Here is a 25,346-nt window from a genome sequence, read left to right on the forward strand (position 1 = left end):
AATTAATGCAATAGATCCACAAAGAGAAGGATAAATTATCATAGAAAGTTATTGAAGAATTATAGTAGTCTGTAAGCAAATCATAAGTCAGAATGATATCTAACTGGAGAAAAAGGCAGCCTGATGTAGGTCTGAGTAATACTGTGAGCAATTCAAGTAATTATTTTCCCCTACCAGCAATGGCAAGGCCCTGACTGCTCTGCCTCCTCGCCTGTCAAAGGAAGGAGAAAACTGGAGGGAGTCCAGGCAAAACCCACAAAAAATTGGTAACAGATGTAGAAGAAGGGAAGTTTGAAAGAAATAGATTGTTTAGTCTAGAAAAAGTGAAGACTACGAGAAGACACGATAACATATTAAAAATATGTAAAAGTTTGTTATGAGAAGAGGATGACATTGTTCTCCGTGTTTATCATGCAGAGGACTAAACACAGTATGCAGTCGTGGAGAAAAGCTTTCTAACACAAGGACAATTAGCCAGGTAGCAGGTCATCTACAGATATTACATGTAATGCTGTCACAAGAAGCAATGGTAGTGGTTGAGACAAACACCTGTCAAGATGAGGAAAGGTATGCTTGATCCTCCCTGAAAGGAGGGGAACAGCCCAGGTGATCCCGTGTGAGATCCTGTCCAGCCTCATGCTCAGCCACAGAAACACAGCACAGAGACACAATACCATGATGCCAACAACTGTCATTTGTCTCAAGATGCTTTCCTGGAAGGATGGAGCCTGCAGGACAAGGGATGAGCCTCCCCAATCCATTTAGCTGATTAATTCAATCAGTTGGGAGTAGCAGAGAGCACCCACTCAGTCACCGCTGCATGCTCTTTTACTTGTTAAACATGCTCATGCTCAGTCATACCTTTACTCTACTTTTGTTGCCAACAGCCCTTTTTAGGGGTTTGTAGGGGACTGATACAGAGTATTTAGATATGCAGCGCTGTGGGACCACTGGAGGAATGAGTTAGTGAATGAGTTAGAATGAGTTGAACAGGCTTTAAAAGCAATAGGCAGGGCTGAGGCTGTAGCGATACCTGACAAGGACCAGACTGGTCATGAAGGCTGTACCTAGAGAAGGCAAATGGCATGCTGAGGAAAATGGGTGACAGGCAAAGAGCTTACACTGTGGAGATTCCCACTATGGAGACACATCTGACAGCTACAGAGCCAAAACTCCGCTAGGAAAGATAAGCTGCCTGGCTGTGTAAGGCCAGTGCATTATAGCGGCCAGCCAACCTAGACACTGGCAGGGCTGTTTTTCCAGCTGTTGAGAAAATAGAATCAGAAACCCCAGTATGACAGGAAAATGGGAGGACAACCTTCATCGCAGGAACATTGGGAATGAGGCCTTCAAGTTTTGCTGCCTTTAGAAGAGTCTGAGGAGTAATACCGTGCAGAAGGGCAAGCCTGATTGTGCAGCTCCTCAGTGCAGCTTACCCTGTGCATTGGTGGATTCACAACAGGTCTCTTACTCCTACTAAATTTTTTTGTTAAGAAGCATAAATTTTAACTCATGTTAACTGAAACATTAAAAAAAAAATCATGTAAACAGACAAGCAGGGCTCATTGACTTGCAGAGGGAGAGGCTGCATGGTCAGCAGGTGCTGTTGGGGTACATGTGTATGTGTCTTGCACAGACCTGCCAGGCCCTTCCATGGCTTTCCCCCCTACTACAGTCGCACACCCTTGTGCTTGACTCGACAACCCTGGAATAAGCCTTCCAGTGGAGCAAATCCATTTTCCAAACTACAGTGTGCACAGAGTGTAGAGTACAACATTTCCACTTCTCTTGTCAAGTGTTTTAACCTTAAACAAAATTATCTATAAAATGGAGAGCAAAGCAAACATAGCCAAAGTTCTGTTCTTATGCTTGATCACTTGTGAAAACTGGACAATGTTCTGTGTATGACGCAACTTTTTCTTGCATGACAATGTAGACTGTGGCTCTTGCCCTGGCAAAATCAAAACCATTGATAAATGGGATTATACAAATCCTGTCAATTACTTGGTTGTTCTTACTACTTTCCTGTCAAGCCTAATACCTTTCTGAAAAACTTCCTCAAGTTAGAATAAAAATAAGCCAAAACATACTTCAACCATTTTTAATGATGATTTACACAATTTTGCTTGTATGATGTCAAAATTACTGCATATTACATTAACTTTTACTTAAAATTGTAGGCAACTAATGATGCTGCACAATTCGATAATCAGATTTGATTTTTTTAATGGTCCCCGCAGGGAAAAAACAGTGTAAAAGAAATAGTACAATACTGATACAGAAGTGTTTGCAATGCAACATACTGATTACTCTCTATTTCTTTGATTGACTAATGCCCTTTGAAATTAATTTAAATTTAAGAGTTGTTTTCACCCTTAACTGCTCCTGGGGCATGAACCTGTAATTGAAGAAATCACGAAGAAAGAAAACACTCAAAGAATTATTGTCTCTTTTGATTTCAGTCACTCCAGAGCCTCTGCAGACTGCAATTGGATAGGTAATGGTGACTTCTGAAGTAAAGTAAATCTGAGGATGACTTCTCTATAAAATGATGTAACTAAGTGGGACATCATCGGTTTCTCAGAAAATGCTTGCTTTCCTTCATTTTGTAAGATTGCTCTATTGGGCATCTGCTTTAGTCATTCCACTGAATGCCAGCACCAGCTAAGTGTTATGAATGTAGTAAATATTCCTCTTTCTGCTTTGTGTCCTATCATCTTTAGATTGCTGCAAGTTGAACAACTACTACAGGCATTTATTGTGGCGTAAACACTGAAGAAACTAGGCTAACTAGGGACTGAGGATACAGAAAATAATCATAAGCCTTCAAGGACAGAAGAGTTGTCTGTCACTTTCTAAATTACAGGAAAGCATCCTTGTCTTTCCTAAACAGTGTAGTGAAAATCCCCCTGAAAGCATACAGGCTGTTAAATGAGAAGGCATCACAAAGCTTCCCATTACCAGTAGTGGCTGTAGGACCCAGGTCTGTTCCTACCACTTCCATTATGAAACCTAACACACACATGCAAGAAAGTTCCTCAGCAGACACATCACACTCTAAACAGGTAAGAGAAAGAACTGGTGAGGGGAGAAAAAAAAAAAGGAAATTCTGTCATCATCCCTTTATCATAAATGGAAAACTAAGACACTGCAACATCAAGCAATTTGTTCAGTGTCACACTGAAAGCTTACAGTAAACCATGTGAGATCTTAACTTCAGAGCATTCAATCCAACTTGCATTAAACTATAATTCATATAATGGATCATATTCCTATGAATTAATGATTCATAGAAGACATGGTGTCAACACAGAAATTCCTGGTTTCCCTGACTTTTCTGAAATCATTTCATTGATGTGCTTAAATGGAAGCTCCAGATTCACTCCAATAAGAAATAAAGCGGGATCACTTCTCATCTGAAATGAGGAATGTATAGCATGGAAACAGGGGCATGTTAGTCAAAATGCTCAGGTGGTCAGATACAATAAGGACAAAAATAAAGGTGTAATGAGAGATCAAGGTTTATGGAAGTTAATATTGTACTTTCCTCTGGTTTCTGCAAAACAAGTAGAAGGAAGAAGGGATTTACAGAAAATCAGCAGGCACAATAACAGTCACCATAAAATTCTGTATTTTGTGACTTTATTTGTTTATTTTACAAATATCCTAGCATAAGAGATTGAAGGATAAAACAGAACATTTTTATAACTGGCCATGATTCAAAAAGAATATAGCCTTTTTCAGTATTTACTTATCTATGTCAAATTAAAATCTTTGGACATCAAGTTAAGTCCTGGCTTAAGTGCCTTGAGAAATAAGGTAATAGTGGGCAAGAGCTGGGCAGTTCTAGAACAGAGGGATGCTTGAACATAAGAAACATTGCACTTTGTGGGAAGAGACAGGATAATGAAAATGAAAGACTCTGGAAGTGGATATTTATAAGCACACACAGAATGCTTATTCTATGTTAACCTAATCGTAGGCAGGCTGATTTTAGCACAAGTATCAGGAACTATCATCAAACATTTTGATTCAAAATCTGTTTTACTTCTCAGGTGCAATTCTGTTGGGATTTATATACACCTGCTGGGGAACAGTATTTGTGTCTTTGAAAACTTGTGATTTTATACTATGCACTGTATCACACTTAGGATGAACAGATGCCTCAAAGAAAGAGAACTATGAACATGGGTATCTGAGACTGAAATTATTATTTTACCTTTAGTACCAAAGGTCAGATTGCTGTCTTGCAATTGATTACTTTCCACAGTTACACAATGACAAGCTAAAGAGAGCCAATAAAGGTAGAAGCATTTGCTTCCTGTGCTGAAAAAACAGATTTTCAAGAATAGAGAATAAGGGCAATCTCAATAAATTACTTGTGAAAGATATTGCACAGAGTAGTTCAGAGGATTAAACTCCTTTATGTGAAATATTCTGACATTCACTACAGTTAAATCCATCAAGTAAGAGATTCCTGCTGGAAGGGTAGTTTCTGTATAACATTTTCCTAACTTTTGATACGAAACTTTGGGAAATCAAACCAATTTCAAGAACTGTAAAGTTTTTAAAAATATTTGAGTATTTCACAATCTAGGATAAAAAACATGATTTCATTAGAAAAACAAAACAATCCCACAAGCTCATCTACCTTGAACCACAATAACAGGAATTCAGAAAACTTGAAACATGAACAGAACAAAAGGACAAACTAGAGGTCTATTTTAACATATTAGACTTTAAAACTTGTCACTGCTTTATCAATCATGCTTACAACCAAGGAAGTAAATGATCAGGTTCACACAAGTGTTACATTATTTTATGTTTCTCCGCATTTGCCTTACTTGTTCCTTTTCCTTTAAGCACTACTGCAATGATGCTCCCACATGTGCTTTAAATGTAAACACATCCAGTTATTCTAATCAGACTAATCATATTTTACGTGCTTCGCTGGTTTAGTATCTAGATTCTTAAATTTCATATTAATCATAAAAAGGAGTGGTAAATCAATGGGCGAAGCAGTTCAATCCCCTTTTCAAAGTGTTAATGAAAAATCAAAAGCATTTATTATTATAACAGTTAGAGCACTGCTGAGTGTCTAAATGAGCACTCTCACATCTTCGCAGAGATTATTACAGAATATTCTGAGTTGGAAAGAACCCACAAGGATCATCAAATCCAACTCTTAAGTGAACGGCCTGCACAGGGATCAAAACCACAACCTTGGTGTTATTAGCACCATGCTCTAACCAACTGAGCTAATCTTAGGGTCTGATCTTGTTTCCAATAGACATATTCCAGTGGACTATTTTTATGCTACCTCTTTTTAGCAGTGTTGCCCTTCAACATCTTCAAATGTGTTTTGATTCTGAAGACTGTTGAGGATGAAATAAAAGAGTAGAAAAGAAGGCGGGAGAGCTTTAAATTACATATCATATTCAAGTAATGTTTAATTATTGCTTTCAGATGGTCACTACTGAGACCTTAGATACACTAAGCAAATGTGCAGTCAATAGCTACCAAAACAGTATCCATCCCATCCACTTACACCAAAGACAACAGGAAAAAACCCGTGCTATCTGCTCTATAATAGCAGCATAATTTGAACTGCCAGGAACTGGTCATAAATATTCTTAAATTGACCTGCCACCTGGCAAGGAAAGGTCTAATACTTTTGAAACTATCTTTAGTAGAGGAGAATCTAATCTAACTTTAAATAATTAATTTTGACTAAATTCTACCCTAAGTTTATTTCCTATAAGGTTATTATCCTACCTGTTTATATACTTGGGCAGAGTATTTTTTGTTATTATTATAAATTAACTTCATGATCTCTTGAAATGAGTATGGATGGGTACTGATGGTGAGTCTGGGGCGATTGCTTGCACTCAGCTCTCTGGTCAGTTTGAGGGGTGCCTTCCTCACCCTCCCAGGGAGCTAGCTGAGCAAGATGAGCATCTACTCTCAGCACCAAAGCTGACAGCCCCATGTGTCACAGTAAATTACAAACTGTTTCGTTTGACATCAAGCAGAAATTTGGGAAACAGGTGAGGTAGACATCTTACCAGTCCAGGGACAATTTTATTGTAACTAAGCCTTGCTCTCCGCAGTAGTCTCTGAGTTAATGTAATTAGTGTCTCTAGTTGTGTCAGCATTAAATATTTATTTTTAGAATAACAACTTTTTCTTTAAGGATATGGAACATGCTCTTTTTATTTAAGGATATGGATCAATGATGGGGAACTGTGATGCCTCGATATCCACAAAAACCGCAGTAATGTAGACCCTTTTCTGTCAATTCCTTTCATATACACAAGCTCAAATTTTCAGAATAACAGTGCAAATTAGGAAAATTTTAAAGAAGACATACACAGCTCCTGCTCTCAAAATCTTATCCCATGTCCAGGCAGTAAATGTTTGTGCAGTAGTTTTGGCTTTAGTCAGCATAAGTCTCCATTTAGGCCTCAGTTTTTAGCAGGCCTCAAAGGTTGTGACACAGATTAGAGGGGACAGGTATCATCTGACTTAAGCAGCCAAAGAGGTATTTCATATCATCTGACATTATCAGGAAGTGTCAGGGAGTACAACAAGCAAGGTGAGAAGAGTCTCGCCCTCTTTTCGGTCCATGCTTCTGACCAGGAGGGTTCCTGCTCCCTGACTGCTGATATCAGGCCCTGCTGCTGGTCGGCACGTCTGTTTAGCCGGGGACGTGAGCACATTCCTGTTAATTCCTCTTTCCCTCTTGCTGGGAGGTTTCCTTTGGGGAGGGGGTTTGGTTGGTTTGGAGTTTCACCTGTTAGCTGGGGCGACTTTGGTGAGCCTGTTGTTGTTTTCTGTCACTATGTGCTATTTTATATTCTGAGTTAAGCTCTTTTTTTCTGTATAAATATAAAAACTTCACTGTGTCTAAAGCCTCGTTTCTGCTGTTTTCCCTCACTCTCCTGCTCTGGGAGTGGACTTTTTGACTGAGTACCAGGCAGTTGGCATTTTGCCAGCTCAAACTATAACAGTTTGATATGTTGGAGGTTGAAAATTGGATATAACAGTGAGTAATTTTGTTGACTCCTTCCAAATGGTTTCTCCTAGGCCTCTCAGATTTTTATTAGCATCTTAAAAAAAGCAAGGAGGATTGTGACAAAACTACTGCTGCTCATTTTATTTTAAGGTGTGTCAAGTTGCCTGAAGAGCTGTATCACAGCAAGATGAGTCTGGATTTTGTTTCAAGCAACTCCTTTGGGAGACATCATCTTGCCTTGTTACAGGGATGCCCACTGGCAGATGAGCAACCGTTGGGTGGGTGGCCCATAAATGTAATGACATGAGCATGTGAAAAAAGTATTTTCTTGCTACTTGAAGTATCTTTAAGAAAGCTGACCTTTGAAAGCTGATAATATTCACCCAGCAGTGTATCCTTCCCTAGAAAACCCCAAGAGAAGCTTGCACTTTGCTCTGACAGGAATGAGAGCTTTCTGCACCCACATCTACATGGTTAGCAAAGAGATGGATAGAGGACTTCCTTGTTCCTTCCCTCCCCACCACTACAGCCACTTGCATTTTCCCAGGACAGCCCATGGGTGACACACCTGCTGAGCAGCCGTATCCACAGCACAGCACATGGAACACGAAAACAATCACTGGGCTGCAGGTGCTCTCGTGGTGCTGCAGCCTGACACAGAGGCCAGAGAACCTGAAGCTGAGCATTTACAGTGGCAGTGTAAAAGACAAAAACATAAAAATTCCTTTAAGTTATTAAATTACCTTATTTTAACTTAAGTATTTCTGTTGTTTAAATCAGAAGAAAAAGATATTTTGATAATATTTTAATTTGTAATTTTTGTTGGGTTTTTTCCCTCCAACTAGGCTTATTCTTACTAAAATGAATTAAATAGAACCATTATACTTTTTGCTGAGATGATATAGTATATCAACATAAATTTGTTTAGCAATGATACAGTTTAATACATATTCAGATCTTGATTTCTCATAAAGAAAATTATAGATATCATGCATCTTATTTTCAAGGTGACAATTTTTAATTACCTTCAATCTTCACCCTTTGAATCTATATACAGTCATTATTTGTGAACAATTTCTGAAGACGTAATCAAATTTTTTACTTTGTAGTCACTTAAGCAAAGAAGTTTGTCTTTTGCTTTACACAGGCAATCCAGTTTTTTGTGTACATTCGCAAGTATTCCTTCATCTGTCATGATTAAAACTGTAAAAATGCCTCTTTCCTACTGTTTGGGACAAATTAGGTTTTCTGTTAATAGACAAAATGAAAAAAATCTACTAGCTTGTGTTTTTTTAAGCACCAGTTTTAAAAACCAGTTCATTAAATCTGTGTTTGAGCAAACTTCACGTCCATGTAAAAATTATATTTACACTATAAAAGCCCCAAGGGGTATAAAACCAGATTCTCCTTTACTTCCTTCCTTTAATTCACAGTAAAGAATATAATTTAATACATACTCTGTAGCTGCAGAGAATACTACAATCACATTGTTCTTGAACAGAGTGAAAAGATATTGACTATAGTATGGGAGGGGAAAAGCAGAAATTAAAACTTCAGAGAGGAAAGATCTCAATAAAGAAATTAATAAAAAATCAGTCACTCATAAAGAAGGTTATCACATCAAAATCTAGCTTTCTGGTATTTCCTTGCACATTTCATCCTTACAAGAGTAAACCCATGTGAAAAAACTGAAATACGAAATCCAGCTAGTATTCCAATGTATTAAAGGTAACACTGGAGTGAGGAAACCAATGGAGATTCAACACCCTCATGAAGGCAAACCTCATCTCAAACTGTACTCAAACTAAAATTATTACAAATGAGATTAAAGATTTTAGGAAAGCAAAGCAGAGTTCAGATCATTTGGTTCTTTTGATGCAAGCCTCCTTGCATCACCTCCTAGGTACTGGAAGCTGGTATAAATGAGACTGACAGTAAGGGGGTACAAATAACATTACACTTCAAACCTACTGTACGAGCAACCAGATGTTGCATTTCTCCACAGAACTCATATTGTTCTATAAGAACAGTCCACAGAGTCAGAGACATCACAGGCTTTAGTTACTGTACTGGCATCTGAGCATTCCTTGAGGCAGAAACCATGTTTATATTAAAAGAAAGAACTGCTGGATTCATACACGTAATAACCTGCCTAAGCGATTGTTTTCCAGACTGTGTTCCCAGACGCCAATGGACCATGGCTTGAAGTGAGGAAAGAAGCACCTAAGGACAGCAAACTCCACCATAAGTAGGCTGAAATCTTAACATTAATGTGAACTATAAACTTTAAAACATTTTGAGGGACCTCATTAGGCTGCAGAAGCTTCAAAATTTGTCTACAAGAGCTATCTAAATGTAAACGTTTTTTCCTAGGACTGGTTTGACATTCTCCTACCTCTACAAGAACAATCAGCTGGGAGGTGAAAGGAAGAGCATAGGATGATGTCTATAAATTTATAACAAAAGGTTTTCAGGGCAACTGCAGTTCTGCATTTCTGTTTGCACCTAAGGCCTACAAAAATAAGACTCAATTGGAATGATGAAAGTTTCTTCTTGCAGGTAATAATACATTTTTTCAAAGCTTTGAAATCCAATATCAGACTTCATTATAATGTACCTCAGCTAGAAATGAACTTGATCTGTGTGAAATAGGCAAAAATCAAGTTGTATTTCTTATAATGATCTTGATTCCAACAAGATGCTGGAAAAACAAGATGGCTTTCAAAAGTTATGAATAGAAGAAATTACAAAGCAGAAAAACATTAATAGGAAGTAAGAGCTAACAAGTGTATTTCAGTGATTTAGGGCAGGCTAGTTCACAGAATTCCAACAACCAAGCATTAGAAACTCAGAAATCCAGACATAAGGGTAAAATTAAACATAGAAGTGCTTCACTGTGAGACCAAACAATCCTTCAAAGCGGTACCGTGCAACTGCATCACACCGATGATAAATTTACATTAATGTTTACATTATGAAACTAAACTATGGATTGTTTTTCCCCTCCTTAAGATATTTTTTACAGAAATTAAATTAGGGCCACTTGGGTGCCACAGCTGTATAATCCTACATGTTCAACTTAGAAAGATGCCTTTTATGTCTTAGAATACAGCATCTGTGATGTATTTTACATTAAGCTACAGAAACTATATATAAAATGGACACGTTTTCAATCTACTCAAAGTATTGAATGTTACTATACTCATATATTATCGCAATGAATTTATTGCTAAAATAGTACATAAAGACAATGATTTCACTAAGAAAGCTCTCAGATGAGTGTAACAAAATAAATATTACCCTTTTTGAGCAAATTTGTAAGTGATTAAAGCCAAAGGACTGCCTTATTCATTAGATTCCATCATACAAATGACCAAACAGTATGCAAAAATTTTAAAGCAGTCATAGTATTTCTCACAGGACTGATTAGTTAGAGACTGGTTTGTCTTTGAAAATGCAGGATTACAGCTATTTTCCCATTTCTGAACTGTTGTAATTGGTAGGATATGCAGATGGGTATCAAACTGAAAATATACATGGGACTGCACAGATAAGCGCTGCAACAACTGTTAAGGAACAGCAAGACATCCCGCAGCACTGCCAAGAGGGAGGAGATGGTGGCCAGGGGAAGAGGAATGCCTGTCAGAGAGACAGGATTTGAAGGAGGCCTGTTACTGAAAGCTGCCAATCCCCTCCAGAGTAGGAGGATTACCTGTCAGCACATTGACTTCAGAACACAGCTGATAATAAATAACATGAGCAACCTAAAAGTGATGGAACTATCTCTCTGCTGAAATGGGTCACTCACCAGAGTCACATTATCCAGAATCAGCAAAAACATGTGAATTATTTACTAAATTACTGGTCTGAAAACAAGCTTTATCAATCATTTACTCGTTTAGAATACTCCATGTCTGGAGAATGATCAGATGTTCTCAATCTAAATACAGACAAATCCATAATTACTCTAAAAAGAAAACCGACCATTTAATCAGGTTAAAACATGAACATTGAGTGTGCCTGTACATATTGGGTAATAACATATAAAACATGGTAGGATCCAAATTGTTCTTCTAAAAGATGTGACAAATCTACGAAGCACCTCAAATCCTAACCCCCATCACTGAATCAGGTAATAAAACCTACTAAAAAGTAGTTACATAAATTTCTACATGTAAAAAAAAATATATTCTGAAGATAATCCAGGAGTTGGACTCCATGATCCCTGTGGGTCCCTTCCAACTCTGAATATTGTACGATTCTATCATTTTCTACAATGACAAAGAGATTCCCTCAGCTACATTCATTAACTGAGCTCTCCTGTCCACATTTCTCTGATGAATAAAATAAAAAGTGTTTCAGGATTGAGCAGAGCAGAAGCACTCTGGCAAAAAGGAGCCCAGGTCTTCTAAAAAGAAACAAACACTCAAAAGTTATCCAAGTCCTTGAATTATTTGGTAATTGGTTGTATAAAACAGAAATTGGGAGTTAGTAGTGAGAGAGGGGAGGGAGGGTGGTAGCCATCAGCAGAGCCTGTGTGTTAACACAGGTTAGTGTCAGGAGTGGTTTTGTTATTATCAGTCAAAAATGTACACAAGTATATAAGCATCCACTTTCATTGATCTTTCTCATAAAATGTGGTGATAAACAACTAAGATTCACAAACATTTCTTAAAGCAGGCTTTGGACTCTGAAAATGATGACTGTGTAATCCCTGTTAATTATAGCAAGCGTTTGAAGTATAGGAACTTGTACATTAATCCGAGCCTCCCATACAACAGAGGGGACAAACTACCCCCAGTGAGCAAATACACTCACAATTTGGATGGAACAGTGCACTGAAGCACAAGAGTGAACCAGACTGAAGATACACTGTACCTCACCTGAACGAGGCTTAAAGCAGTAGCTCTCTGGTTTCCATAGAGCCACACCACAGTAGTCTGTGAAGAAACAGCCACAACTATGCATATCCTGTGCACCCTCTACTGGTTTCACACTAGCAAGCCACAGTGCTCAGGAAACAAATTTGTTGAAGTAAAACATAAGCAAAATCCAGAAAAGGAAAGCCATCTTAACTACAAGCAATAGTAACAAGAGGTACCAATATTACTTTCAAAAATTAAAAGAAATATTTGCAAAACCTTTTAAATTTGAAACTCAAAAAAAAATTAACTACTGGTTAGCATCTCATACTCAAAGGTATTAATAGCAGATTGCAAATTACTGGCCCTATGCTTCTATAGTAGCTTCTTAACAATTGTTTAAGTTTGCTTGCAGTTTTCAAAAAGACTTTAAAATAAGTATTTGTTAGATTTCAGTCTTCTGTTCTTTTCCAAGAGAATAAGTCAAACAGACTAAACTTAGAGACCTTAGCAAAGAAACTGAACTCAGCAATTACTCCTCTTCCTTTAAAAAGAAAGACAAATATTTTCCTAGCAGCTATTTCAGCTGTTTCTCCTTATAGTTTCTACCAAACTAAGGAAGACTCTACTTTCCTAAACATAAAATCCACCATTTCCTGCATTCAGAACCACTTTTTTCCCTTTAATGTTACTTTTGTAAACATCATGGCTAACAACAACAATTTCTTTTAGTTTACAAACCTCCTGGTGACTGTTGACATGGTTACATGTGAACCTTTGAGGTTTGCAGAGGTGCCGTAACTAAAACTCCTGCATGTTTGAAATTACCAAAATCAAAGGCAAAACAAAACACAGAAGTGTAACAGTGTTAACCCTCAGCAGCAGCCAGCTAGTTTGGCACCAATTCTACATTATATCCAAGTGAAACCCCCAGTAAATTCACTTAATGTCTCTCACAAATCCTTGTTTCAGATTTCTCCAAAACCACAGTAACCTCCCTTTGGTCTCTGCTGACATGTCTAAAACCATTTTTACACAGTACTAAAACACTAAAGAAAGGAATATCAAATCTCAGGTTTGCTGCATCAGTAAAAAAAAAAAAATCAGCAAGTGCTCAGAAAATTTTTCACTACATGCAACATTTTGCACCTTTGTGAGAGGAGCTGCTGTGTCACTTTTCACAAAAAGAGAATCTCTTGAATGAAAAATCCCACAATACTCTGTTACTTGACAACTTCCAACTGCTTATGGATTTGGTTACAAAAGCATTTATAATTTTAGAGTGCAACATAAAGTATTACATCAATAACCATATGTAGGGTGATTGAGCTTCAAAGATCTCTTTTTGCACACAATTCACTCCTCAGTCTTGCTACAACAGATTTCCCAGTTCCTGAACTATTTGCTGTTGCTTGGCTGCTCATTTTTTCATCCTTCTCTAAGTCCATTATATTGTGATACACTCAGATGGAAAGACAGAAAACACACTATTTTAGAGAATAAAGTCAATAAAGTACTAATGCATTTTTTCAGGGAGCACATTGTACAAAGAAACAATGTACAGGGATACAGGATAAAAAGAATACAGATAAAAGGTAAAAGAATAAAAAGAAACCAATTTGAATTTCATATACTGCAGTCTGTACAGCTAGAAATTATATGTTCATTTATAGAAATATTATGATCCAAGAAATATTTGCTAAATTTTTAAAATATTTCATCACTTGAAACCAACAAATTTAATGGCACTGCTGTAGAGTATAGGATCCTCACCATATCTGTCAGCAGTGGCTATGAACTCCTCTCACCACTTTTGCATTCACCTAGGTTTGTTTTATGCAGGAGAGAAATAGTGCAAGAGTAAGAGTGTTTTGTTTTTAAAGAAACAACAGAAGGTGACACATGTGAAAGGGACCATTTGCTGTGTGTCACAGACAAGACCTGGCAATATCCAGTGTCCATATACTTCATTGGTGCTAACAGGGTTTAGAGCTTTGCTTGATACTTCAACTGTTCAGAACAAACATGTCAGAACTGGCCACACTTCACAAAAGAAAGAGTGATAGGGCATTGGAATGGGCTGCCCAGGGAGGTCATCGAGTCACCATCCCTGGAGGTATTTAGGAAGAAACTGGATGTGGCACTTGGTGCCACGGTCTAGTAAGTAGGGTGGTGTTTGGTCAAAGGTTGGACTCTATGATCTCAGAGGTTTTTTCCAACCTAGTTGATTCCATGATTCTATGAAAAGGGATAAGTAGATGCTGGCTTTGTAGTTTATATAAGGTCCCTGTGCCCCAGTACAGATGATAGTTAACAAAGGAAGCAATCATCCAGCTGACATTCTTATCTTCCTATATACATGGGCTTGCTGCAAAGAAGGGTTAAAAAACTGGACAAGGTGTCCTGGAAAGGCAGGCTCACCCTTTGCATGCTCCTCTTGCTGCACGTAACCTGACAAGCTCCTCTTTGCAGAAAGTGTCAGTATATTTTGAGGGCACACTGAAATTTCCCTCTTAGTAAGGTGAGAAAGGAGGCTGCAGTGACTGGCAGGACCCCACTGTGCTATGTGGGTGGGAAAAGCATAACGGGAGAGTAAGAATACATGAAAACTTCCTTCAAAACCTATTAAAACTTCACTTTCAGACTGAAGACACAGGAATTCATTATATAAAAAAAGAGAAGAAATGAGGGTGAAAACATGAACCAGGCAAGTATTTTGTCACTCCAGTAGACTTTGTACCTAAAGAAAACACAACAAATTTCCTATTCCTATTCTATATTCAAACTCTTTAGAAATGGAGAACAATGGCATCTGAAGGATTCAAAAGGCTGCTGAACCAAAGAACATCTTGGTTAGTGATGACAGTGAGATGTAGCAGCTGTTATAAAGCATGGTAAAGACCCCATAAGGAATGGGAAAGCAAATGCAAATTAATGGTATATGAGAGGTACCAGCTCACTGATTATGTTTTAGAAGGTCAGAACACTGAAGTTTCAGAATTTAACTCATCCTTTTCCCAGCAAGTGAGACCTTGAAGCAGGAATCATATGCCTATAGTATCTTCAGAAAAAATTCTGTTTTGGAACAATCCAAACAAGCAGCTACAGTAGTTTAATCATTTCATCTTTCTTGCTTGTAACTGGGTTCCTTTCAAGTAGAGCACCTGGTTCGCAAATTTCACAAATCTGATTTGCCACCAATTATTATCTTGAAATACTGACTTTAAATACCTCGCCTGTATACAAATATCAAACATGTGACAAAGTTCAGTATAAAAAACCTGTTCTACTACCTGCTGCAGTAATATTATTGTGGCACAGGTAGAACAATCTTGATCCTGCATGAGCAGGAGCCTTGTGCCTATATGGCTCAAGACTAGCCCACCCTCAGGGTGGGCTTCTGTACTTGCAAGGCACAGCAGTTTGCCTGGACAGATTTGCACTCCCTGTGCTACCTCTTAGCCTGAGAAGAAAAGTTGTGGTAGGTGTTTTTTCGAGCCAAGTGCCAGGGTACTTAAGGTTTTGTCTGTCAGAGTTCACCAGTGCATTGTTTTCTGTAGTATAAAACTGGGAACTTCATATTCTCGCATAACAAAATCAATCAGTAACAAGACTGAATCTTTCCTATATATATGCAGTAATATTTTGTTTCACTTTACTTAAAAAATATAAGATTCTAATCACCAAATAGTGTAAAAAAACCTTGTCTGACCAACCAAATGTTTCACAGCAAGATAAATTTAGAATCCTAACCTAGTATTTAGATTTTTAAATATTCAACTCATTTTCAGAGATGATGTGCACTTAAATTTAGAGGTGAACACCCACATGTCTAACTTTGACTCCTTTGACACAGCAAGGGTGAAGGTGTGTCAGTTGCAGGAACACCTTGAGTGTCACATGTACAGCAGAAGGAAAACTTAATACTGAAGTTTGCATTTCCTTTCATACAGTGTAGACTGCAAATACTGCAGCTAAGCTTTCCAGAAGCTGCTGTAAAATGGATATATACACTTAAGGTTAACAGCTCAACAATAATAAATTTTTATGTATTGTGTGTCTTGTAGTATGCAGCTCAAGACAATGCTAGACCATACTGTAAGACAAGATGTACAATTACCAAGCTGCATTATAAGATGCTTAATAGGTCCCAGTTTTGAAAAAAATTAGTGAGACAAAAGAATGATGAAATTTCTTAAGAAGGGCTTCTAAGAAAATGTAATTTTCAAACTGACGTATTTTTAAGAAAAGCCAATCAGATGGTAAAAAAGCCCATGAATTAAAACCTTTCCAGTTCTTTAGCAGACTTACTACCTTTCAAATCCTAAAAATATTTAGGAAGTTGCCTTCACGTATTTGTTCCTCTTGGATTTGTTTGTTTGCTGTAATATATCAAGGTAAGAGACATTTAGAATGAATTCTCCAAGTTGGGAAAAGGGAAATTTTTCATAACTTTCAGACAATTTTTAGGTTAAACTTCTTCACTCACCATAAGAAAAATTAGAGTATCTGGTGACAAGGTGAGGGATGGAAAAGGGAAATGCAAAACCTTGGCATTCACTGTTGCATGCAAGCATTGCATGGGACAGCTCCTGAGGCCACTCTAGCTGGTGTATAACTTTTTAAGTTCCATATTAAACTGCTAGAAGGTGTGAAAAATGCTGTTTTAGTTCCATTCTTGAACATGCTAGAGCCAGAGTATCATGACAGATATATGTAATTTTGGATAAAAATTTTATTTCCTTTTTTTACATGTCATCCATTATTTCTATTCTGGTTAATACAGAAACGTAAGAACTTTTCATTGGAGAAGAAAATTTATTGAGGAGAGTTAGGCAGCATGTTATAAAATGAAATTAGAAAACTTTATTAACCTAGTGCATTAATTTTTCTTTAAATCTTTTAAAGAAAACAATGCTATTTAAATAAACCATAACCTTTCAAAAAAGCAGTATGCAGATGAAGAAAGGAAAGCTAGAGGACATCACGGATTCTGAACAAAGAACAGTGACTGTATTAAAGCGCTGCTCTAAAGGGCTCCAGTGAAAAGATCTGCATAGCAAGTACAATCATTTCAGGAGAGACAGAAGATAAGACAATGCATTTAACTGACTTTAATTTGCTTGCCTTCTTTCATTCCATGAATTTCCTATCATAGGACTAAACAAGGAATTTTTTTCAGACACTTCATACAATCTATTTCATCATACTCTTAAAATCTCAATACAACCATTATTAGGGCTGCCTGCTCATAAATATGTATACAGGGGAAAAGAATTTGAAAGGAAACAAATTATCCCCCTAAAAGGTTTTGAGCTTAAAAGCAGTAGAAAAATGAAGGAAACTAGAACCTGATAATCTTCTACCACCTGCTCTTCTAAAGGCTGCTGGAGAAGAAATTGAGACATCTAAGATAAAGAGTTTGAAATCCTAAATCTAATGAAACAGCCATATTCCACTAGTAAAGAAGTGAGGCCATGTATCACATAGTGGTTTAGACTGTTCTCCAAGAACCTTATAATCTTATTAATATTTACACCTTGCTGAGTTTTCTGAAGGTTTGGTTTTTTTTTTTTTTTGTGTGGGGAGGGGGTGTGTGCTCGGTTTTAATTAATGTATGAGCCACATAAAGAAAAACGCTCAGGAGTACCTAAGATCTTTGGATACTTGCTTGCTAATTGTGTAAAATGTACCTACACAAACTGCATACAGTATGCACACAAAAATTAAAAATCATATTTCAATATTTTGCATAAGTAACATTTATGCTAATCACTTAAAAGTTTCATATTCTAATAGAAATAATGGGTGTCTACTCATTTAATCAATCAACTTCAGCCCTCCAAGTTCATATTTTTAATATGGGGGGTTTTAATCAACATGGAACTTGAGCAGATGCCATTACTGTGCTTTTAACAAACAAAATTCCATATCAATCAGCAAGCATTTCAATTTTTTTTCAGTATTTTATATTTAATCACGGATAGCTTGACCAGTAAGTTTCTCAACTTCTCAACAGTGAATTAACTATACTGGCAGTCATAGTGTGCAAAATATTGATGAGTTTAAAGATTTATAGTTGTCCTACATTAAAATATTTTAATCATACAACTGAATTATATAATTCAAAGGTATTTCTCATTTGCCGTAAGAGGAATTCAGTGATGGAACCACCTGACAAAATAATGTAGTGCAAGCATGTGAAAAAAAAAAGAAATTGAACTGGACAAACTTGTTTAACTTTCAGCAAAGATTTTTAAACTTTAGTGTCTACCTAGTATTATGTATTTACATGACTGAAATTACAAAGATTCTCTTGAAGAAAATCACCAAACCCAAAATTACATTTTAAGTTCTACAGAAAAAAAAAATTGATTTTGTCTCAATTTTTATCAAAAGTTTGAAATATACAGTCCTTTTCAGAAGGATAAACTTAAGGCACACTTAAAACTGCACTTCACTGCATTGCTGAATGAAATGTGATTACCTCAGAAATGGCATAAATCTGAAGTATTTTTCCCCTTCATCAACTGAAGTGACAATGACAGTGCTTCCTTTAACTGATGAAGGTGAATGCATTTTGAGAAAGGACTTTACTGAGAATGTTTCTAAATTCCTACTGTTATTGAGAAAAAACTACATTATTAATAATACAATCTCTCCGTTAGTGTGGAAGTGACATTCAGATCCAAAGTCCCTGCAAGTCTGGCTTATGTGAATCCTGCCAATCTACATGCAAGTTAACAATTCTATATCCAGTTAATACTCTCCACCTATTAAGGATTATTTGTACTGGCTTGCACATAGTTATAATGTTCTAGTATACAAATCAATATGGCTATGAAGTTTACCCTAGTTTTAGAAGCACATCAAGTCATCTACCTTAAAGAATCTTACAATTTCTCTGCATTTCAATAGAAGGCTTGGTACATGCTAATGCAAACACATATCCATTATGACACAGATGTGCAGAGTATCATTCAAGAGGAAGATTGCAGCATTAAAGCATTAAATCAGGGAGGAAAAAATGTTCAACTAACTTATTTACAAGTTAAAATACTCTCTGATCGGATTATTTTTTTTGCAGGTCACAAAACAGTACCTTGTCTTAGGGCACTAGTATGACTTCATCCAGTAAGAAGAGAATATTTAAAATTAGCATTAATGAGTTGACTTTAAAAGGACAAACTACAGACTATGATTAGCAAACCAGTGACACCACAACTATCACTGTTACTATGCAAGTGCTGAAAGGTGGATTTTACCCTTTTTAAGGAGAAAATACACTCATCTTCAACTGTACAACATATCTTAACAACCTCTTGATTTTTAAGAGTGCTCAGATCACTATACATGCCTCTAATCTTCAGCAGCAGAGCATCTAAAAGACACTGTGAGTAGGATATTCAATAAGACTATCCTTTTTCACTGAGTTTGTACAAGATAGAAAGGAATACAAAAACTATGGCAAATACAATTTTACAGCTTACCAACTTCAACAAAACCCCTGCTAACAGACTTTCGTAAGTACAACATTTTACAAGAGCACGGCACTGACATGGGGCAATGGCTTTAAACTGAAAGAGAGCAGGTTTAGATTAGATGCTAGGAAGAAATTCTTTACTGTGAGCGTGGTGAGGCACTGACACAGCTTGCTCAAAAAAGCTGCAGATGAATGAAATTTAGGAACCATTTTTATCAGTTTCAAATCAAATTACCCAAAGATTTGAGTTAGGAAAACATGAGTCAAGAAAATGAGCACTTTCAGTGCTGACCAGCATAACAAATCCTTGCACATGTTCAAAACTGCTGAGACTGTATTTTGAGAGACTTCTACAATAAATTGGCTTATCTTATAAATACCTTCTGTGGAGTTTATTTGATAATTTTCCAACTGTGCTTAAGTAATGTCTGTCCATGCCACACTAAGGGCTTGATTACAGTACTCCCATCCTGACTTAGGTTAAGATTAAATCACTGAAATGGCTCTAAGTATGGTATAGTGCTGTACTGAAGCAAAGGAATCTAATAGAATCTATTCCCTTGAGTCTGTAATAAAAGGAAGCACTCCATGGAAAAAGAAAGTGTACCTCTATTTCACAGGAAAAGGTTTCAGCAAAGAAATCATGTCCTTATAACAAATGAAGGCTAAGTTTCACCTCTATGGATGTAGCATTCTGTGCAGATGCAGTACGGTGAAATGGTAAATACATCAAACAACTTATTGATGTATAATGTTTGCAAGAAAATGTGCATGCCTAAATACATTGTGCTGCCTGCAAAGCCACCTGAAATATTTTTTGTTATGTGTGTTACTTATGTAAATCGTAGATCAGATTTTCTTCATTTGCTAGAATAAAATCTTTCATCACTACAAGGAAGCTTTTAACAGGTATAAGCCAGAACTGCTGCCCAAACGCCTGGCAATCTTCTTTCCATCCCATTCTCACTCTTTGCTCTTCATCAGCAGAAATTACATATCACTCCCATGAATGACATCAAAGAATTGGTCTGGATCTCAGGACGGTTCCTTTCAGTGCATGTGTTGGCTTATGATGGCTTAAATCTACAGTGAAAAAGGAAAGTCTTCATTCCAGCTCTGAAAGATTTAAAACTGCCTACTGGTAAGATAAAGAAATCATACTGTTTTGCTAATATAAAATCCCTTTTGAGCTTCTAAGTATGGCTGGTTTTGGTAGTATTTGTTTGCATGCTACATGAATAAAATAAAAATGGAACAGTTCTAGCTGTGAACATTATGCAACTGACGACTGTACAACAAACTTTTATTCTACAAAATAATAAAAGTTGTTAAAAATTGATGATGTAACACATATGTACAGTAGCCAATTTATTAATGTTTGAAAGGTATTAACAAAGATGATAGATTCATTAAATACATTGTTCTATACCATTACCAACCAAATTGTTTAAGATCTCTCACCTGTAGTTTACCTAAATCATACTATGAGCAACTTGGCATAGTGCCAGTCCCAGTTTAGAACAACAAGAGGTGAGCTTTTAGAGTGGCATTTAACGAAGTATTTAAAAAGTAAAGCTACTGCCGATATGTGTTTGATTTTGTGTACTTATTTATGTGGTCTATAACTGAAGCCTTTTCAAACTGCAGATATTAAAATGACATAAAATCCCCTAAGTTCATAAAATAACCTTGGAGCTATTTTGTGCTTTTGGACTTTCACACAATCATTATCTGCCTGACCAGACTACTACTGGTAGGTGGTGCAGCAGCACTGAGCAATTTCTTTGAGACAGTCTGCCCATGGAGGTACATTTACCTTGAAGATTGTTCATCTCAGCTGCTGAGACACGTTCTGGTAATAAACACATCAGCAAGGTCCATTACAAAGCAATAGTTATTTAATGCATACCTAATGACTCCTGCTTGCACAATAGATAATAATTTATTTTAAGTCCACTCTTTTAAAGGGCTACCATCATTAAGCTGTCTGTTTACTACCCAGAATAAAAGTTCCTGTAATTGAAAAACTGAACTATGACTCAGCATGAAAAACACCCCACCTCTCAGAGGAAGAGGACAACACACACAGGTGTAACTGGGTTCTAGGTCCAAAGGCATACTAAAGCTTTACACTGACATGATGTTTTCATACTTTCATTCCCTTTGAGGGAAGTAGAAGGGGAATTAAAACCTGCACATTAATGCTTTAATGCTAAAGATCAAATTTCAAATCTCAGCTAAAAATGTTTCTTCTACCGAAGGGGCATTCATGTAACAGAATCCACCCTTGGATCTTACTATGCAAAACAACTTTCTTAAAACTGAGTAAAAGGATGTTTTCAGACACAGAAGTTTAACAAAAGATAGGTTGAAAGAAATTGGTGAAATGCACTTGAATGGAACAAATTGAAAATCTGACATCATCCTACAGCTGAATCTTTCACTACCAATTGAAAAAGGATACACAAGCAGCAAAAATAGGTGAAACAGGAGCGAATAGCACTACTAATTTACCCAAGGAGCCAATTCATCTCAACAATGTAAAAAGAGGTTCAACTTCAATGTGATTCCATGAAAACACAAAGCACCCCGTATTTCTATTAGAAACATGTAGAGGTTTTAGAACAACAACAGCTTTTTACTTTTCATGCAACATTTCTTGACTTTGAGTCACTAAAAACAAATAACCACAAAGTACTTAAACACTACCACTATCTATCCAGAATCCACATATATTACAAAATAAGACAATGCAAATATTTGCTTAAGTTTTGGCTTCATGCATATCTGCATTTTAAAAAGTAAGCTAAAATCCTACTGTATATTCTTACAGCACAATATGTTCCACCTTCTAGAAATAGTAAGAACCTTGTAACAATGAGCATGAGCAGATAAATACAAGCTTGACAGTAATGCAGTGAGATAAATCTTGCTATCTTACTACCTAAAGAAGGTGAAAGGCAAATTTTCACAATCTAGTTTCATTTCATTTTTATTGAATTGCCTACAATATTCTGTGAGTGCCTGCACACATACAGGCACGCACAGAAAAAGTGGTATCTACAAACAGTTTACACAGATATTTACATACATATGTTATTTACATAAACTAATATGACTGCATGATTTCTGATGTAAAAACCATATGCTTCTTGCACATATAACTGCTGCACTGGTTTTACAAAAGTAATATAAACCTTTTGCAACAACTAGCTAAGCACATACCACAGCTGACTCCAGGTTTTTAGAGCTTGCAGGTTTTTAAAAAAATACAATACCTAGAACACTGTTATCAAACAAATATGTTTTATTGGCATCTAAAAACAAAATGCACCCAACATTAAAATGTACTTTTTCATTTTTTTAAACCCACTGCAGTACGAGGAACAAATCACAAACACTTACTTTAGAGAAAACAGAGACTATAGTGTAGATTTTACAAAATCACTTTTAATCTCTGTGTTATGCTCCTTAAATAACATGGGCCATTTCTTTTTTTGCCAAATTGTAGGAACATAAAATATCACAGCTTTGTCTATACTTTAAAATTCTGCAGCAGCCTAAAAACACAGACAAGATACACCAGCACCTGTTTTCAAGTATAACAATTTCGATAGCCAACCTAAGGGTAGTATCTAAAAAATTCCATTTTCTTCCATAGGAAGTCTTTGTTTGACAAGCTGTTAATTATCTTTGTGGAATTAAAAGCAAGTGGGGGCAAGTTTATGCTTTACCAGAGAAATAAAATAAAATTTTTAAAAAAACCCAAACAAAATCAAAAAACGTTTACCTACCATGTTCAAATTAAGAACAGTGTTCTATACAAGTCAGTTGTACAGTTATTTAAGTGAAAGATGAACATGAACATTGGATTAACTTAATTCTGGCAGACAAAAGTGAACTGCTACGGTCCAGTCAGCCATTTATCTATTACAGAGAGATGACAACTTTACAAAAGGTATCTTTTACCTACTGAGTGATGATTATGTCCCCTCAGTTTCTGTGTTTTCTACCACTGGTTCACTCTCTATATCAGCTTCTGTGTCACTCTTCTCCTTGCTTATCTCGGCAGAAGATGTCAGTTTTTCATAAAGTTCTGGATCATCCTGCACCTGTGCAGTTGGTGGCTGACTTTCTGTCTCTGTATTTTCACCATTTACCTGGGGCATATTATCAGCTTTGTGTTGAGGAGTGGCCCCATCAAAATACTCAAAAACCCGTGGATGTGGAGGGGGAATCCAGTTGTTTGACATTCTGTCTCTTCCTCCAAACCTGCTTCCATTAATTTCTCTGCAAAAATTAAAATCTCTGTCATCCCTATCCCTCTGTCTTTCCCAGGGTCTTCTGCGGTCATCAAAATCTCTGTGAGTATCTTGTTCAAATCCTCTGTTCCAATTGGGACCACTTCTACTATCAAACCTATAGTTTACATGTCGAAACCTCTCTCTGTCTTCATGGAAGCCTTTAGGGCCGCCATAAATAGGGAAGGCATGGTGCTCTCTTTCATCATAATCTCCTCTCTGTCCCCAGTGCTTGTCTGAATTGAAACCAAAATGCTCTCTTCGGCCAAGGTTATCTATACTTGGTCTTCCAAAATTTTCTCTCATGTCCATATGTGGTCTTGGAAAGTGTTCTCTTCCATCTACGGGAGGCCTTCCTATACCCTCTCTTGGGTCAACTGGTGGTCGTCCAACAGAATCTCTGACATCCACTGGAGATGGTCTGTTAAGATTATCTCGGTTTTCTATCGGAGGAAAGCGATAATCTCTGTCTCCCTCCTGTTGAATGTTATCGCCTCCAAGCGGTAGTCTTTTCTCTGGATTAGAAATGCTATCAATATTTTGTCTTCCTTGTGTGCCAAAAGGTCTCTCTGTTTGATTAAAAATATCTCCTGGAGGAAAAGGGCCTCTAGGTGGTGGGTGAAGAGATGGATCAAGGATTGCAGGAGGAGGAATACTACGCTGTGGTGGCATTCCTGGTTGCATTAATGGAAACCTTGGTCCAGGTGAATGGGGCATTAGGCCTGGACGGATATCTATAAGAGGCATTCCTGGCATCCTCTGACTACTAATATTTAAATGAGGCATGTTTTGAACTGCAGCTGGATGCTGCATTGCCAGAAGTCCAGAACTATTTGAAATATTTGGTGGTGGCACTCCCATAAGTCCAGAACTACTTGAAACGTTTGGTGGGGGCATTATGAGAAGCCCAGAGTTGCTTGAAACACTTGGTGGCTGTACTCCTGACAGAACTCCTGAGCTGCTTGAGACACTGGGTGGCTGCATTCCTGTCAGAAGGCCAGGGCTACTTGAGACACTGGGTGCATGCACTCCAGCTAGAAGCCCTGAGCTACTTGAGACATTTGGTGGTTGCACTCCAGCCATAAGTCCAGAGCTGCTTGAGACATTAGTTGGCTGAACCCCGCCAGCAAGAGAAGAGCTACTGGAGACAGCAGGTAGCTGCACTCCTCCTGCAAGACCAGAACTGCTAGGAACAGTTGGTGGCTGTACTCCTCCTCCAAGTCCAGAGCTGCTTGAAACAGTTGGTGGCTGTACTCCTCCTCCAAGTCCAGAGCTACTTGAGACAGCTGGTGGCTGCCCTTCTCCAGTAAGCCCAGAATTGCTTGAGACACTGGGTGGCTGCACTCCTCCAAGTCCAGAGCTACTTGAGACATCACTTTGCACTAAAACACAGCAACAACAAGGAAGAGTTAACAGAAAATACAAGTGTAGCACACAGTATTCAAACAAAATGCAGCTTAATCCATGTTCAGTTAATGCATACAGTGATGATATTGCTCACATGGTCTGTCTCAGATTCTATAATAAACATATTTTAATCACACTGGTGATACACAGACATTATGCCCCAGAAATGAACGTCTTTTCATAATAAAGTATGTACAGCAGCTTAAAATTGACAAACCCCACAGCCATTACCCAATTTATGCAATAAAAATAGTAAAACCTCTGACATAATTCTACAA

The 25,346-nt window shown here is 37.2% G+C and overlaps 1 protein-coding gene across 3 annotated transcripts in view; it reads right to left on the reverse strand.

Moving 5' to 3' along the window:
* The window catches only part of SCAF8 (SR-related CTD associated factor 8), a 90,496-nt gene that overhangs the window by 14,452 nt on the left and 50,698 nt on the right, over positions 1 to 25,346 (reverse strand). For 2 of the 3 annotated variants that reach the window (XM_071549272.1, XM_071549274.1), the window contains one exon: positions 16,595 to 25,043. In XM_071549272.1, the coding sequence (XP_071405373.1) occupies positions 23,344 to 25,043 (1,700 nt within the window). In that variant the 3' untranslated portion in view covers positions 16,595 to 23,343. Of the gene's footprint in view, positions 1 to 16,594; positions 25,044 to 25,346 lie in introns of those variants that run through there. The other variant, XM_071549273.1, reaches the window with a different exon arrangement.

This window comes from Pithys albifrons, chromosome 2, assembly GCF_047495875.1.
Source record: "Pithys albifrons albifrons isolate INPA30051 chromosome 2, PitAlb_v1, whole genome shotgun sequence".
Taxonomy (NCBI): Eukaryota; Metazoa; Chordata; class Aves; order Passeriformes; family Thamnophilidae; genus Pithys; species Pithys albifrons.